At 45.6% G+C, this 16,599-nt stretch overlaps 1 protein-coding gene across 7 annotated transcripts in view; it reads right to left on the bottom strand.

The window, feature by feature from the left end:
• Positions 1–258: 258 nt before the first annotated feature.
• The window catches only part of AUTS2 (activator of transcription and developmental regulator AUTS2), a 934,700-nt gene continuing 918,359 nt past the window's right edge, over positions 259–16,599 (bottom strand). For 6 of the 7 annotated variants that reach the window (XM_061605074.1, XM_061605072.1, XM_061605075.1 and 3 more), the window contains 3 exons: positions 15,741–15,824; positions 10,629–10,851; positions 259–4,697 (listed from right to left, as the gene is read on the bottom strand). In XM_061605074.1, the coding sequence (XP_061461058.1) occupies positions 3,467–4,697; positions 10,629–10,851; positions 15,741–15,824 (1,538 nt within the window). In that variant the 3' untranslated portion in view covers positions 259–3,466. The remainder of the gene's footprint in view (positions 4,698–10,628; positions 10,852–15,740; positions 15,825–16,599) is intronic. The other variant, XM_061605077.1, reaches the window with a different exon arrangement.

Below are 16,599 nucleotides of genomic sequence, written 5' to 3'. Positions count from 1 at the left end.
GCAAGCATTGCATTTTCGGCTATGAAAACAAGGGGTGTGTGTGCGAGAAGGTACAGGACCGGGGAACTTTTTTCCGTTGTGGGCCACATTCTGTCAGGAACTGTATGCTGGTGGTGGGCAGAGCCAGAGCTGATGGTGGGCGGAGTCGGTAGGCGCTCTGGACTCCCACCCATTTTTCCAGGCCTCCTCTTGAGGGTCACTCCAAACAAAGAATCGCCTCCCAGTTTAGTTCATATTTTTTAATAACATGGCACAGATTTACATTACACACGTCTTCGCTCATGAGGAAACATGCTGTGGATTGAATGTCGCTTCAGGGTTTGTTTGTTTTTTCCCTTTTCACATAGGATCTAGAAAGGACTTTATTACATACAAGAGAAACATCAAAAAGATTTGTATATAACAATTTCTTTACAATACGGAAAGCTATCACTACAGTGTCAGTGTACACTTTTCCCCCCAAGATTTGCTTCTTCTTCTTATATTTTTTGTCCATTTTGTCTTGTTCTTTAAAAAAACACTGCACAACATTTGGAGTTCACAAAATCTGAAGTTTTACAACTAAAACTTTTTTTTTAGTTGACTACTAAAATAGAATTCTGATCATTAGAAACAGCGGTCTGTAATTAGACTTCTCTTTTTCTTTTTCTGTCAAAACAGGAAAACAACTTGAGATACCACTTTAATACACTAGAAGACCAATGGAACTATTCTTGTTTTATTCCATACATATATTTTTTTTACAATCCAATAATAGACAAGAAATTGTGAGCTTTCTGGTAAAGTCATATTCTCTCCAAATTATTTCAAAACAAACACCATGTGTTTGAAAAAATAAAAACAGGTTTTTAAAAGGTTAAAACAATTTCCACATATATGTATATATATATGGAATTTTCATATATGTGCATTTTTTGTGATCCCATTTCCACTGTGGTTAGGACATGCTGAGCTAATCACAGAAATGATAACCAAAATTGAAATAAGTGAACTCAACCAGTAGTTGATTGTGCAAGGAAAGTATCAACATATAGTGCAATTGTTTCTGAGAAGTCAGCACAAGCCTATACAGGTCTACTCGGAAACAAGTCCCATTGAATTCAACAGGGCTAACTCCCAGGTAAGCGTCTATACGATTGTAGCCTAAATGTCCTGTTAAGTGAAGCAGACATCTGCTGACCAGGGAAAATGAGAAAGATACAAATGAGATCCAGAATGCCCATACAAGAAAGTCTGATTTCAAATGATACCGTGCATATCCTCAGAAGGAATGGATTCCTCACACATTGTATTCAGATACGACAGGATTAACATTACTATGATTCCTGTTTATGGCCTGCCACTTTACAGAACTTCCCAAAGTAAGGGTAAACAACTCTGAAAGAAAGCAAAACACCAGTGCTATTGTTTATTTTCTTTGCAGCCTGTTCTTTGAACGTTATTAAGCTAATCTCATTTCGGGCTGCAAGTTCTGATGTGGGTGTCATTGTAGCCTATGAAGTTTGTGGCTTAGAGTGGCTAATTTCAGAAAATGGGGAGGCACCAGGGCAAGGCCCTAGATCTTGGGGCATCTGTGTCACCTCTTTCCTTCTTCATCTCAACACCCCTTCAAGTTCAACTTGTGGTGGTGAAGGTGGAACACTTCTTTCCATTGCCTAGGAGCAACCCATGAGTTGTTGAGCAACTCAGCACCTTTGGGGACAATGGCTCCACACATCTCAGAATGGCAATGGTAGGCAAGTAAGAATTAGAGGTGATGAACAAACAGCCAGTAGGTTATATAGGCAATGGCTGCTCAGCTCTATAAAGCCCAGTGTCCTCATTAGCAGAATGAAGTTATGTTAGCCCTGGGATTCTGGCAACCTTATAGTTGGACTATGCAGCTGAAGGACTGAAAGAGATGTCCACTGGCCAGGTCAAAAGGGCACTGTTCACTCAGCTGACTCATGATGCAGCATCCTTATACAGCGGACCAGGGCTGGCGCCAGAGGTTGGCCAGGTTGGGCCCTGGCCAAGGACTGCTGTGGTCCAGAGGGACCCCTGAAGGGTCCCTCCTTAGTGTGGGAGGGTGGCGCTCCTGTTTTGTGATCCGCAGCAGCATCGGGTCCCAGGCACCCCCCTAAATACAGACAGGGGCTTCATTAAGCCTACCCCACCTACCTCGTGTGCACTGTGTGTGCATGCCTGCCATCATCCAAAATGGTGGCAGGGGCTTCCCTAAAGGGCTAATGCCTCTGCCACCATCTTGGTTGATGGCCAGGCATGCGCACTACACATCATGAGAGGGAGGTAGGGCCTGCAGGTGAGCTTATTAGCCCTGTGCTGCCTATATGGGGGGGATGTTCGGCTATGGTGCTGCAGGCCTGAGGCAGGCTAGTGCCCAAGGGCCCAGTCATGTCTGGCGTCGGCCCTGCAGGGGACCTCATAAGTCCTATTTCTTTATAGGCAAGATAAGGGACATTACAAGAAAGAGAGCCAATGAAGGACTCAGCAGACAGAAATTTGGTTTGGGCTCCTGGAGTTCAAGCCTTGGCTTCGTAAGGATTCATTAAGTTGTTCCGAGCTTGGACTTGATTTCTGATTTGTAAAATGGGAATTCGAGTGACCCAGTACAGCTATGGCAATGAGGACAGCTATGATCAAATCCTGTTCAACATGTTACAATTTTAAAAAGATGAGATTGAAATGGTAAGCAGTAGTCGTGGATACTACAGTCCTGTTTGCTGACATCTGGATGGCTTATTTCTTCATCAAAAAAGGTTGGTGAGAAAAGTATGTTCAGGGAAAGTATGACTTTTTTTTATGTGTGTGGTTGAGTTTGTCTGACAAGGCTCCTTTGAGTTAAAAGAGGCTTTGGGAAAGCCTTAAAATTCATTGCATAGTTGAAGGGATTTAGCTGTCTTATAACAACAGATGTGCCGCAGGGCAATTCCGCATGGTCCTTCCACGCCATTAAAGTCTGCAAAGACCACAGTTTAAGAAGTATTAATGTATTATGTCACTTAGCTTTTTTTAAAAACTATTTACATATTTACAAAGTAAAGCTTTTGTCTTACCCATTTTGCATAAATGACCCAATAACCCATGAAGTAGCATTTTTTTAAAAAAATGCAGGGAAAATTAAGATCTACAGTTTCTTTTCATTTCAAAAATGAAGAAGAGCGCTTTGCTTGCTTATTGGCAAAATACTGACTTGCGGCATTTTGTTCCTGCGGGGATTCAAAACAATAGAAAGGAATAGGGCACCATAAAGAAAATGCATCAACGTCTTTGTCTAAAGGTTTTGAAAACATATAATATACATTTTTTTCCTTAAAAAAAAAAAGGAACAACCCAACAAATATCTTCGCACAGTTGGTACATTTTGTACACTTGGGGTCATAATCAAAGTTTATCGAGTAAGAAGATCGGATGCACTGACGTCCGTGTAAAAAAAATGTCCCCACTTGGTCTGACTCTGCTTCTCTCATCGGGCTTCTATGTCTTTGAGTGTGTGTGAGGGGGGTCTATCCCTCATTTCTGTCGACAAAGGGGTAGTCCTGCGTGGGGAGCTAGGCCTGGGTCCCAGAGTGGAAATGAGAGGGGGAGGAGCACTGAGAGCCGCTGTCGGGGGGCTTTTATTGAGGATCCCATTCTGAAGTCCAGACGGCGGGCTGACCCTGGGATAGTGCATGCTCGGAAGTCCTGGAGTGATTAAACTCGGGTGAGGCAAATGGCCGTCCAGGGCTGCAGGATGCACAGAGTGAATCCGTACGTGTTCATAGTCCTCTCGGAGCACGTGTAGCCTCTCCCTTTCCTCCAGGTAGGCCCCCCTCTCGTGCTCGCGGCGAGGGTCGACCGAAAGGGGGTGGTGATGGTGACTGTAGTCGTGCGGCTCCCGGTCCCTGAACGACCTCTCTGCGTCGTACAGCCTTGGTGCAGAAAGACGGTGCAATGGATCATTCCTCAGGAGAAACTCTCTGCCCAACGGGTCTCTCCGGTGGATATCCAAGTCTCGGTAGGGATCCCTCAACGGATCCCTCATTGGGTCCCAGTGGAAAGAAGGGTAAGGGAAACGTTCACCCCCTGGAATGGGGCTGATCCCCATAAAAGGCGCCATCATGCGAGTCCGGTCTAGACCACCGATATTGTTCATGGGATGGATACTAGGGACGCCCACAGTGACGGGCATTGACACCAAAGGGCCTGGATGAACAGTGGACGTGGGCATTGGTGTGGGCTGGTCAGACGGCCGATGTGTCTGCGGCGCTTCAGGGGGAACATCATGATCTTCCTTCCTTTCTTCCTTCACTTTAACTTCGCTGGATTTCTTCAGGCTCTCGTAGGCGGGCTCACCCTTTTTCTCGGCATCTCGGCTGGGGGTGCTGTTCGGTCTGCCGTTCTCCATGGCAGCAGGCCTGGAATAGGGCGAAGGTACCCGAGAGACTTGCTTAGGCTCTTCCAGCGGTCTGCTGTCATGGGCCAGACCTTCTTTGTCTGACGTATAGTGGTCCTTTGCTTTGTGCTCGTCAATGTGAACGTCTTTCCGAGGTTCAGGCTGATCCCTCTCGCGCTCTTTGGGTTTCTCTTTTTCCCGCACCTCTGGGTTCAGGTGGCCCCTGAGCTGCTCGGCTGAGCTGCGGTTGTGTCCGAGGGAGCTCGCAGAATGGACAGGTGCTGGTGAAGGATGGCTGGAGTGTCTCTTCTCTATACTCTCCCTAGAAGAACAAAGGGCAAAAATTATTTGTCGCAGGAGACTATGGGAAGCAGAGACAGACACCCAAAGCTTGCAGCTCCATGCTCAATAGACCAAAAATCCATTAATCTCAGGGGAGTTAACAACAGCAATGGTCCAAATGAGCTAGGGTGGGTTAGGAAGCCAGCCCAAGGTTGGGACCAATGCTAGTTCAACTCAGAGTAGAACCCATTGAAGTTCATAGCCATGGCTAAACTTAGGCCCATTCATTCCAATGGGTCCACCCTGAGTAACACTTGGATGCAACCCACACCCATCACTGTGTCCCAGGAAGCCAACATTTTCCCATAAGAAGATCACTGCTGGGTAAGACAAAAGCTCCCGCTAACCCAGAATCCCGCTTCCAAAAGTACTCAGCCAGATACTTCCCCACAAGGGGGCAGCGCGGTGCAGTGGTTACGAGTATTGGACTGGGACCTGGGAGACCACTCTGCCATGAAGCTTACTGAGTGACCTTGGGCCAGTCACTGCCTCGCAGGCTAACCTACCTCACAGGGTTGTTGTGGGGATTACATTAGGAGGGGGAGAACCATGTGTGCACACCACCGTGAGCTCCTTGGAGGAAAGGTGAGGTATAAATGTAATAAATAAATCTTAAGAAATTATTGGTACATCTAGTTCAATATTGTCTACACTGAATGGCAGTGGCTCTCCAGGGCTTAAGAAGAAATCGCTCTGAGCCCCACTTGGAGATGCCCGTTGGGGATTGGACCAGGGACATTCTAGATGCAAAGCAGATGCTCTGCCATTGAGCTACTGCTGCTCCCCGAGTGAGACCACTGATCCTTCTGGTCTGGGCTAGCTGCTCTGATTGGCAGCCACTCTCTAAGCAGCCAGGTAATTTTTTACTCTGGATTTCATAGTCTCATGGGAGGCAGGGGGAAGGCACACTTTAGATCCGCATTCACTTCTTTCAACATGCGGTGAGCCAGCCCTGCTGTGTGGGGTGGTCCTCCTGCTAAGCGGGGCCCTGGATTTCCACACCAAAGTCCTTCCCTGATGGCGCTGCAGTATGCAAGGTTTTGGGCACAGCTCTGCTGTCTAAGACCTTTGTCAACGGGAGATGGCGGGGACTGAACTGGGATCTTCTGCCTGGACACAGGAAACCACTGCGTACAGAGTCAGACTCTTGTTCCATCTTGCTCAGCACTGGCTACACTGATGGGCAGGAGCTCTCCCAGGTTTCAGGCAGGAGTCATTCCCAGCCTTGCCTGGAGATCATAGAATCATAGAATAGTAGAGTTGGAAGGGGCCTATAAGGCCATCCAGTCCAACCCCCTGCTCAATGCAGGAATCCAGATGTTGGGTGGGGACTGAACACAGGACCTTCTGCAAGCAAGGCAGACGCTGCACTGCTGAACTATGGCCCTTCCCTCAAACAGAGGAAGGCGCCTTATACCGAGTCAGAGCTTGCTCAGTATTGTCCGCACTGGCTGCCAGTGATTCTCCAGATGGGATTATTTGCCCTGCCCTACCTGGAGATGCCGTTGGGGCTTGAACCTGGGACCTTCTGCGTGCAACACAGATGCTCAAGCCCCCATGAAACGTGGGCCTTCCTTTCTCTGTATTTCCTTTTCATGGCTAACAGGCACTGGTAGACTTCTCCTCCGTGAGTTTAAAGCATCTGGAGTCTCCTGTCTGTGGCGAGCAACTTTGGATCACACGTGGGCACTGACTGTCAGCACTTCGCCAGGGTTTCCGAGTTTCCACCAGGCCAACCTGGCGGCATCTTGAAACTTTTTGGAGGCAAAACATGAGCTCTTTCAGTGCGCTACAGTACCACTTAAGGAAGCTGCCTGCAGGCTGTTGGTTCTTCCAGCTCGGTATGGTCTAGGCCAGGCGCAGCCAAAAGTGGTGCTCTCCAGATGTTGTGGGACTACAACTCCCATAGTCCCTATCTCCTATTAGCTGGGGAGGTTTGGAGTTGTAGGTTCACATCTAGAGGGCATCATGAACAGGCACGGTCTACACAAACAGGCAGCAATCCTCCAGGGGTCTACACGAACAGGCAGCAATCCTCCAGGGGCAGCAACCCTACCCAGAGATGCCGCAGACTGAACGTGGTCTCCATCACTGAGCTGCGGCCCATTCCAAAGAGGTGGAGAGGGTTATCAACAGTGATTTGTTCATGAAGACGGCTATAGCAAAACCCTGCGTTCGGAGGCAGCGTGCTCTCAAGGATCAACTGCTAGGGAGCAACAGGCGACAACTGTTGCCTTGGTGGCCTGTCTGTGGGCTTTCTGGCAGCATCCAGCAGCCACTGTGAGAACCAGGATGCTTGCATTACACAAAACTTCATTTGAATCCAGGAGGGCTCTTTTTATCCTTTGAAGGAGGAGAAAGGAGGAAGTGGGTTCTAGAAGGCTGTTTTCAGTTTTGTACCCTGCAGGGTTGTTTTTTTTTTTTTTTAAACTGGATTTTAAATTATATTGTATTGTTTGATTCCAGCCCCTTTCCCCTGTTATCTCTCTTTTTTGGAATTTTATTGTAGAGAACAGGTGTTTTATAACCTGGGCCATAGTGGGATCGAAACATACAAAAAAAAATTAGCACCTATCTCTTTCCAAGCACGTAGAGTACACAGGCAGCTGCCTTATACTATGTCAGGCCATTGCGTCCATCAAGCTTAGTACTGTCTACACTGACTGGCAGTGGCTCTCCAGGCTTTCCAGCAGGAGTCTCTCTGAGCCCTACCTGTTTTAATCCTGTTTTAATGCTGATTTTATATGTTTATATGTTTTATATTTTATAGGTTCTTAATGATATGTACTATTTTTATCTGGAAGCCGCCTTGAGTTCCAGTTTGGAAAAAGGGTGGGGTATTAATAATAATAATAATAATAATACCTGGAGATGCCAGGGACTGAACCTGGGACCTTCTGCATGAAAAGGTAGGCGACTCTTTTCCCCTCTGCAGGCCTTTTTTCACGGCCCCACTCTCTTTAAATCTCCCTACTGATTTCAGCAGTGACATCTATAGCGCCGTTTGTGCAATTTTCCACATTAAAACAAAAATCACCAAAACAAACTTTTGTTTCAAGAGTTCAGTTTCCCTGGGGAAATTGCTGAAAATATTCCTCCAGAATCCAACCATTAAAAAAAAGGCGTTCTGCCCTGTCGTCTTTTAATGTGGAAACTATTCCAGAAATACGGAGCCACCAAATCCAAGGTTGGAATTTGGTTGATAGAGATTCTGAAAACTTCCCCAGTTATTTTGAAGGTCTGTATCCAAGACAAGAAATAACCATGTGGTTATTTCCACCTGCTTAAGATTGCCGTGTTTGGCATTCCCAGTTGTTCAGTTCCAATGTTTTGTTGATCTGTAATGGATAGCCTTCTTAACTGCATGTACGGCTTATGTATGATGCCCTGAAGGTAAATGAGGCCTGAGTAAGATTTTCTAAAAACTGGTAGATTTCACTTAAATCCTTCCCAGTCATTTGTCCCCCAAGGAAATATAGCCCACACAAATCATTCCTGTTGTGTGTGTGTAATAGCTAACACACATAACTTGCCTAATAGGAATCATGATGAAATAATTTTGGTCAGTTTGACCATTTTATTTTGCCAGAACCCTGAAGCCAAAGAACTGTCTGGTACGTTCAAATTAATATGTGAAATCCATTATTCCTTCCTTGTCTCACTTCTCTGTTTCCCTCTGCCCTTTCCTTCAAGCCTCCTTCTCTTTTAGTGACACTGCCCCTGGGTTCCCATGTTTTTCAGCCATTTCTTTGCTCTACCTCTCTTTGGCCATAAGTTTGCCTAACCCCCCCCTCCCAGAATCTCTCTCATCAACCCACCCCAACATTGTTCCTAAGGTCAGTGTTTGTGAGTCAAACTTGTACCTTCCCCTTCCTACACAGAAACTGGGCTGTAAACATTCTGACAGCTTGCTCTCTGAACACCTGGAATGTTTATGAACATCCCGTGCCATCATGTAGCAGCCCAGCCAATCGGTGTCAGATGCTTCACTGTAGTTAAGTGAACAGCTATCACAAACAGCAGACAGAGTAAAGGAACGGCTCAAACGAAACACAGAGTAAGACCCGGAAGTAGTTTTTAATGCAAGGATTTTAACTGGGACTTGAAGGTAAGCATTCTAGAGCCCCAGTACCTTCCTCTCAAAAAATCAATCTGCCTGAAACCGCAGAGAGCTGCTGCCAGTCAGTGGAGACAATACTGTCTTAGTATAAGGAGTTCCTGTGCCACACTTCAGATTCCCTTGGACCATGTAAAAACTAACCGTCCTAGAGGGATGGGAAGAAGGGGTTCCTAGACCTACTCAGAGTACACCCACTGAAGTTAATTAACTTGACTAACTTAATTAATTTCAATGATTAATGAATTATTCTGAGTAAAAGGTAGTTAAATACAACCCAAGGAGTGCAGAACTAGGTCATGGGATACCCCAATCGCTGGCAGTTGGGGGTCTGAGATGGAATGAAAGACCATTGGGAGTAGAAGCAATGGGACTTAGGTTTTCTGGAGGAGAGGATGCACTGCCCCAGGGATGGGGAACCTCCAGATGTAGCTGGACTATAGCTCCCATCATCCCTGACCATCGGCTATGCTGGCTGGGGCTGATGGGAGTTCAGCAACATCTGGAGGGTACCAGATTGAGGAAAGGTGGTCTAAGGCTTCCAGAAGAGGGTCAGCTTCTCAGGTCAAAGCCGCCCTTCAAGGCTTTTTCCATGGTACAGTAATACAGGTCTCCATACATCTACTTCTTTGCAGTGTCCCAGAAGATCTCAATCCTCTGTCATCAGTCTATAATGAAAAATACTTCAGTTCTCAGGGTGGGAACCCCTCTTTTGTAGGATAAAAACAAGGTCTGAGTGGAGATGGAGAGGGACAACTTGGCTGACGGCATTATGCACCTCCTAGAAAAGAAGGAATGCCTCTCCTAAGACCATGTCTGCTGTGGTAATTGTGTGCATCACTTGAAAACAAAGAAAACATTGTTTTTGTTGCAAAACATTTTTCCTCTGTTCTTGTTGCATTGTATTTTTACTGTATATTTCTTACTGGTTATTTCTTATGTAATTTTTTTGGTAATATGTTTTATAATATTTTGTTCACCACTTTGGGGGCCTTTTGACCAAAAAGTGGTATATAAATAAACAAATAAAAACTAAATTAACCTGTTGGACTACGGATAAGCATATTGTCACATGCAAACAGGGTATGATGTGCAAAAGATACAGCACAGTTCATGTCTACGCAGAAGAAAAAACTTTTGAGTTCAATAAGTCTTAGTCTCAGGTAAGTGGGCACAGAATTACAGCCTTAATCGAATATCATAATCATAACATCATAATTAGACTTATTTGGGTTGCAGAATTAAAAGAGGGGAGGAAAACTGCATAGAATTCGAATGGCCCCCAGGTGGCAAAAATGCAGAGGCATCAAGAGGAAACTAGATGTCGAGAGGGCTGACAAAAATGTCCCTGTCATTTCCCAGGTCTTCTTCTAAAACTAGCAATAGGGAAACTGTGGCCCTCCAGAAGTTGCTGGGCTATAACTCCCATCATCCCCGATCATTGCCCATACGGGCTGGCGCTGATGGGCTTGGGAGACCATCCACCGGTGGCTGCAGGTGGCTCCATGTCAGCGAGGCAGCGGAATCCACTCTGGGTTTTAGCTGAGCTTTCAAGGAGCTGTCCAAGGTGCTTTGGCTGCTTGGTGGCAAAGTTCAGATTAAAACCCGGAGCGGATTCCACTGCCCCACTGACAGGACGCCACCAGCCGCCACTGGTGACAAGATCTGGGGAGGAGGAGGCCACAGGTTCCCTACCTCTGTTCAAAAGGAAACGTTTGCCACACAACCCAAAGCTTCATGGCCCCGCACCTCAGCATTGTGCTCAACGATGCTCAGAAATGTGCTCTTCCATACCTGTCTTTGTCATCTTTACTAAGAGGAGCGTCGCCTTTATCGACATCTCTGTCCCGCTCATGAGCTGCAGCAGGTGCGCTGCGTTCCAGCTCACCTGGCTTGAGCCAGGGTGGCGCGGTCGGGAACGAAGGAGGAGCTCGATGGAGACGGTTCCAGGGCTCGTGCGGATTGCTAAAGCTCTGCATGCTGGGGCAATCCTTGTGGCCGAACATAGCGTTGGGCGCTGAAACAGTGAAATGGGGGGAGGGAAAAGTAATATGTTCAGTCGGTGGTACTTACCAATCAAACCCAACTTTTCTCTTTTTTTACAGCACTCAAGAGTTTAAAATGAACACATATGAGGATAAGCTGGACAAAGGAAAGGAGATTAACAGATAGGTGTTAGCACTTGGTAATCTTAACATTGGAAAGGCAACTGACCAATCTTATACAGGCATCCACAAAGGAGAGTGTCTTTTTGGGGAATGGCACCTGAAGGAGGTGAGACGGGTTGACACTGTATTTTTTTTGGATGGCATGTTTACTCAGATTTTAGAAATGATCCCATTGTTTCAGCCAGCTGAATAGTTCTGCTTTACAGATGTTATTATTTAAGGCAGCCTTTCCCAGAGGACTGCAACTCCCATCTGGTCCAGCCAGCATGGCCAATGGTCAGAAACTCTGGGAAATGTAATCCAGCAAAAGTTGGGAAAGGTCGATTTAGGCTGGTGTTCGACTAAGTCCTACTCAGAGTAGACCCATTGAAGTTAATGGCTCTAACAACATTAGGCTCATTAATTTAAATGGTCCTTCTCTGAGTAGGACTTCGTTGCACACCACTCATTGTTTTATTTCACAACATATATATATACTGCTTGATTGTAGTAACACCGCTAAGATTTTTTTTAAAAAAAATAATTAAAATTAAAATTATCACTGAAAGACAGTTAAAAATAAGTATATAAAAACATTCAAAAGATAATTAAAACCAACAGTAAGCAAACAAATTAAAACACAGGCCAGCATTCTACCTGTCTGGATATGATTGCCTAAACAAAACTGTTTTAAGCAGACATGAAAAAGATTTCTATTTTGACTGCTTTTTCAAACATTGTATTGATATTTGAAATGGTTTATGCGCTGTCGAAGGTGTGGTGTAGAAATATTTAAATAAACAAATAAATGCCTACTCAGAAGTGAGTTCAACAGAAATTGCTCCCAGGTAAGGGGTATATATGATTGCAGCCTGATGTAACTGGGAGGGGTGCAATTATTTCCCCCCCCCCTCCAAGAAAGGTGGGGGGAAGGGAAGTGTATGCAACCAACAGAAGTATTGCTTCATTTACTGGCTGTTTTTCTTTCAAGGGAAATAGCATCCAAAGGATCTCAAATGGTTAAAATAAAAAAACCCGCATCAACTCAACCAAAACCGTGGCAACACTTGACATCCTCCTTGTCAGGCAGATGCTCCCAGGAGCCCAGAGCAAAAGGGTGGTATTCCGTGCTAGTCCTACTCAGAGTAGACCCACTGAAATTAATGGACATGACTATTGCACCCCCAACGCCATCTTGGGTGATGGTAGGCATGCATATGCAGTGTGCTGATACAGAGACACACGAGGTATTATTATTATTACTAAATTTATTAGTCGCCCATCTGGCTGGATGTCCAGCCACTCTGGGCGGCGTACAAGATAAAAACAATACATTAAAACGTTAACATTTAAAACCACAACAATAGAAACCTAATTGAACATATTTAAGTGTGTGCCTGATGTGCTTAAGGGGGTGACGTCAACTGGGAGAATGGAGCTCCTGCCAATGCAGAAGTACAGGGTCCCTTCTTGTTAGTCACAGCCATGCCTCCTCTCGCCTTTTGTGCTGCTGACTTAAGAATGAGATCCTTGTTGATGCCTTATGCCACAACAACAGACATCCCTAGAAGCCAATCAGCATGAAATGGGAGAGTGTTAGCTACTGAGCAGAGCCTTCTCAATGGCTGACTCACCTCCTTTCACTCTGATTGGCTCCAATTAGCAGGAAAGGACAAGGAAGCTTGCCAGAAGACTCTTCTCAGTGGCAAACATGCTCCCCTTTCATGCTGATTGGCTTGTTGGATGCTGGAGACATAGGGACCCTACTGGGACCCTGCTGCCAAAAAAGTAAGGGGTCCAAGACCCTTCCCCCCCCCACAACATCACACCTACTTATCGCTGTGCATGATTTACAAGCAAATCCCCTTGTATACAAGCCCTTTTGAGCATGGCTCCTTTTTATTTCAGTGTCTTGGGGAAAGCACCAAAATGTTCCAAGATGAACATGACATTCATAAGAGCAGGAGTGCAATTTCTGCTAGATAAATTGAACAGGAGAGGAAATCAACTAAGCTTTGCATCTGATCATTTGCTGGGCAAAACAGCAGTTCTTCAATTTAAAATAATGACCGCTAGTCTTAAATGTCAGGCTATCTAACGCTGCCAATCTAGTGTGCCCATGGCCACTGAAGAACTGTTTCAAGCTACAACTTCAGTTGATCCATGCACCTATTTTGACATAGACCAATTGACCCAAACTTGCTATTGTCCTCAAATTTACTACTCCTGTATTAAAAATAAAGAGTAGGACCTTCTGTTACTTAGATGTCATCTCCAAACTGTTGTTGTGGTTGTTATCAACATTTATATGCCACCTTTCCTCCAAGGAACTCAAAGTGTTTCTTCCCTCCCCATTTTGTCTTCATAAGAGCCCTGTGAGGTAGGCTGAGACACAGTGACTGGCCCAGTGAGCTTCATGGGGATTCGAACCCTGGTCTCCCATGTCATAAGCCAACACTCTAACCATTGCACCACACTGGCTCTATGAAATGCTCACCATTTTATTGTTATGTGAAACCTGATCATCGTCTTCAAGATTATTTATTTATCAATTGATTCATTAAGGAAGGCATTTACAGCTTTCTGATTATTTCAGACTTATGACCACAACATATTTGGATGGCAGATACACCAGAATACCTGTAAAGTGCCGCTTGTTTGTCTGTGGCCAGGGAGAGGCAGAAAATATTGTTTATTAGGTTCTATACTGTTCCCTGTAAAATTCTCCTAGGGACAGATTTCTCAGAAGACTTCTCCAGAGAGTTTCCTTTTTGAATGACAAGGAGAAAATCTTTATTTGTAGATGGGAATAAATATACTACATCTGATTTAAATAATGGATGCATATACATGGATCAGACAGATATTTCAGCTCTGTAGCAGTCATTCCATCAGGCTCTGCTGAAAAGGGCAGCTCAGTCAGGCTCCTCCTGGCCCTGAACTGTTTTTTGCCGGCTGGTCATTATGAGAGTTACTAATTAAGAACTGGTGCTTGAGTTTGCTTTCCCCCCTCTTCCCTCCCTCTCTCTTTTGTCTTGCATGAAAACAAGGCCCCATGGCTCAGTTATGCTCACCAAGCACCAAATTGTTCTCCAGATCAAATTAAAATTGGGTTACCCCTCCTTTGAAAAGTTGTCCTTGGGTAAATTGGGGCTGGGATGGAAAACTGAGGGAGGTGTGTATCCTGTATCAGGATAGCCTGGCCTCAGTTTCCTATGCTTTGGTGACTGCTGGACTACTGCAGTGAGTCTATGTGGGTCTGCCCTTGAAGGCAGTCGAGATGCTGCAGCTAGTGCAGAATGCAGCTGTGAGGTTGGTTAGTGGGGGTAGCTTGATGGGACCATGTGTCCTGAAAGTGCTGCACTGGCTGCCTGTGAGCTACCGGGCCCAATTCAAGGTGTTAATACTTATATACCTCAAAATGGGTAGGGTCTCAAGTAACTGAAAGAGCACGTCCTTTAATATCAACCATCCCGGGCCCTAGATCAGCAGGGGAGGCCCTGTTCGTGATGTTGCTGCTGACCTGTGACAGGGCCTTCTCTGTGGTGGCTCCTCATTTGTGGAATGCCCTCCCTGGTGAGGTGCATCTGCCTCCCTCATCATTAACTTTCAGGAGGAACTTAAAAACATCCCTGTTCACCCAGGCATTTGATGGCTGAACGATACTGTTCCCAGTAACCTTGAAGGGATCAGCTGTGAGGGCTTTGTGACTGCTTTTAGATGTTCCTAATGTTTTTAAATGTGTAAAATATGCTTATGTTATTTTTAATTGTATTTTTATTATTTTATTGTTTGCTATCCTGGGCTCCGTTCGGAGGAAGGGCTGGATAGAAATTAAATAAATAATGAAAGCCAATGAAAGCTAGGCCTGGAAACCAAGAGGTCTTCTGTATCTTTAAAAGTTGTGCAGGGGGAAGGGAGAATTCCACCTTGTGGTTTTTCCCATTACAGTGTTACAAGAACACCTGCACTTGGCTGACTTTCTCTTCTCCTAAAGATACAGGATCAGTCTCAGGCCCTGAACCTGGCAACCCTAGTCTCAGTTTGCATTTGTAGAACTCAGCAGGAAGACAGACGGGAGGGACCAAACCAGAATGACTCGGCTCTGGCTCCACCTAGTGCTGGCCTTTCGCCCTACCAGCCCCAAAGGGCATCAGCCACCTCAGCTCCTTGCACATAGAAGACTAGCCTGTGAAGTGAAAGGACTACATGCTAGTTTTCTATATGCAGGGAACTTTTTTTTTTGTATGGAGGAACACATGAGCCCCTACTTAAAGTCTGAAGTGGTACAGGAGTGGGGAACCTGCATCGCTCTAGAATGCGTTGGACTTGGAACTCTTGCTGTCCTCAGCTAGCATGGTCAAAGGGTGCTCAGAGATGTTGGGAGTCCAACAAAGTCTAGAGGGCCATTATGGTCTTCACACCTGGCACAGGTCAACTATGGGTTCTACCCAACCAAGTCCTACTCAGAGTTATTTATGTCCATTAACTTCAATGGGTCGACTCCAAGCAGCACTAGCATTTGGATACCTCCTCATATCAGTGAGAACTATGGCTGCAATTCAATACACACTTTCCTGGGAGTAAGTCCCATTGAACCCAATTGAGCTTACTTCTGAGTAGACATGTACTGGATTGTAGCCTAGGCCACAGAAGAGGGTTTGGAGAGGCCAGAATATGCCTCCCCCCCCATAAAATTAGTCCTGGTTTAGCAAACCAAACCCCAATCCAGCCAGAGCTATTGGGAGAATTTACTCACTAATGGCAGGGTTCCCGAGTCCCCCGAAGGCATTGCCGCTGACGGCTGCAAGACTGGTGAACGTCGTGGGCCGATTAAAAGTCTCTGAAACCAAACGGAAAGACGCTAAGGGGAAGGGAGTCACCTGCGATGGAGCATTCATTCCTATACGTGAATGTGTGGCAAAGAAAAATTGAAGGTCAATTCCAGTGCAAATCCTACTCAGAGTAGACCCATTGAAGTTAATAGGCCATACCAACTTAGTTCCATTTATTTCAATAGGTCTACTCTGCGTAGGACTAGCGCTGGATACAGCCCTGATACTGGGCACTAAGGGGTTGCATCCAATTGCATTCAACTCAGAACAGACCTATTCAAATGAATGAACCTAAGCTAGTCATGTCTCTTAACATCAGTGGGTCTACACTGAATAGGGCTAGCCCTGCATACCACCCTAGGGTCACCCATTGGGAATCTGGGTAGATCATCCCTTCAGGGTGAAGGAAGCAAATTTCCACACCAGGCTCTCATAGCCATCTACACAAGAAGTAAATGGATTCTCCTCAGTTTTCCCCTCCCATTAATATTTCATCAGTCTGAGGGTTCCACTCCACTTATCTTCTGGTAAGAACTGCAGATTTTGGAATGCCACAAATGGATGATGTGCAAAACGCTCATTCCCACATAAGCATAATCCATGGTCAGGAATAAACCATGACTTACTGCGCTGGAGCATGCTGCTTAATGGCTTTCGCTCTAGCCTGCCTGCCTCCAAGAAAAATGAGAAACTAAAATTGAGAGATTTGTCCATCCCTATTTGCAAGTAACGCTAAGCCAGCCCTTGTCGTTTGTTCTCTCCAGAGGCACAGGGTGCAGGAGC

This window comes from Rhineura floridana, chromosome 21, assembly GCF_030035675.1.
Source record: "Rhineura floridana isolate rRhiFlo1 chromosome 21, rRhiFlo1.hap2, whole genome shotgun sequence".
Taxonomy (NCBI): Eukaryota; Metazoa; Chordata; class Lepidosauria; order Squamata; family Rhineuridae; genus Rhineura; species Rhineura floridana.
The sequence above is the reverse complement of the archived record's forward strand: the minus strand, read 5'-3'. Positions and strand labels throughout refer to the sequence as shown.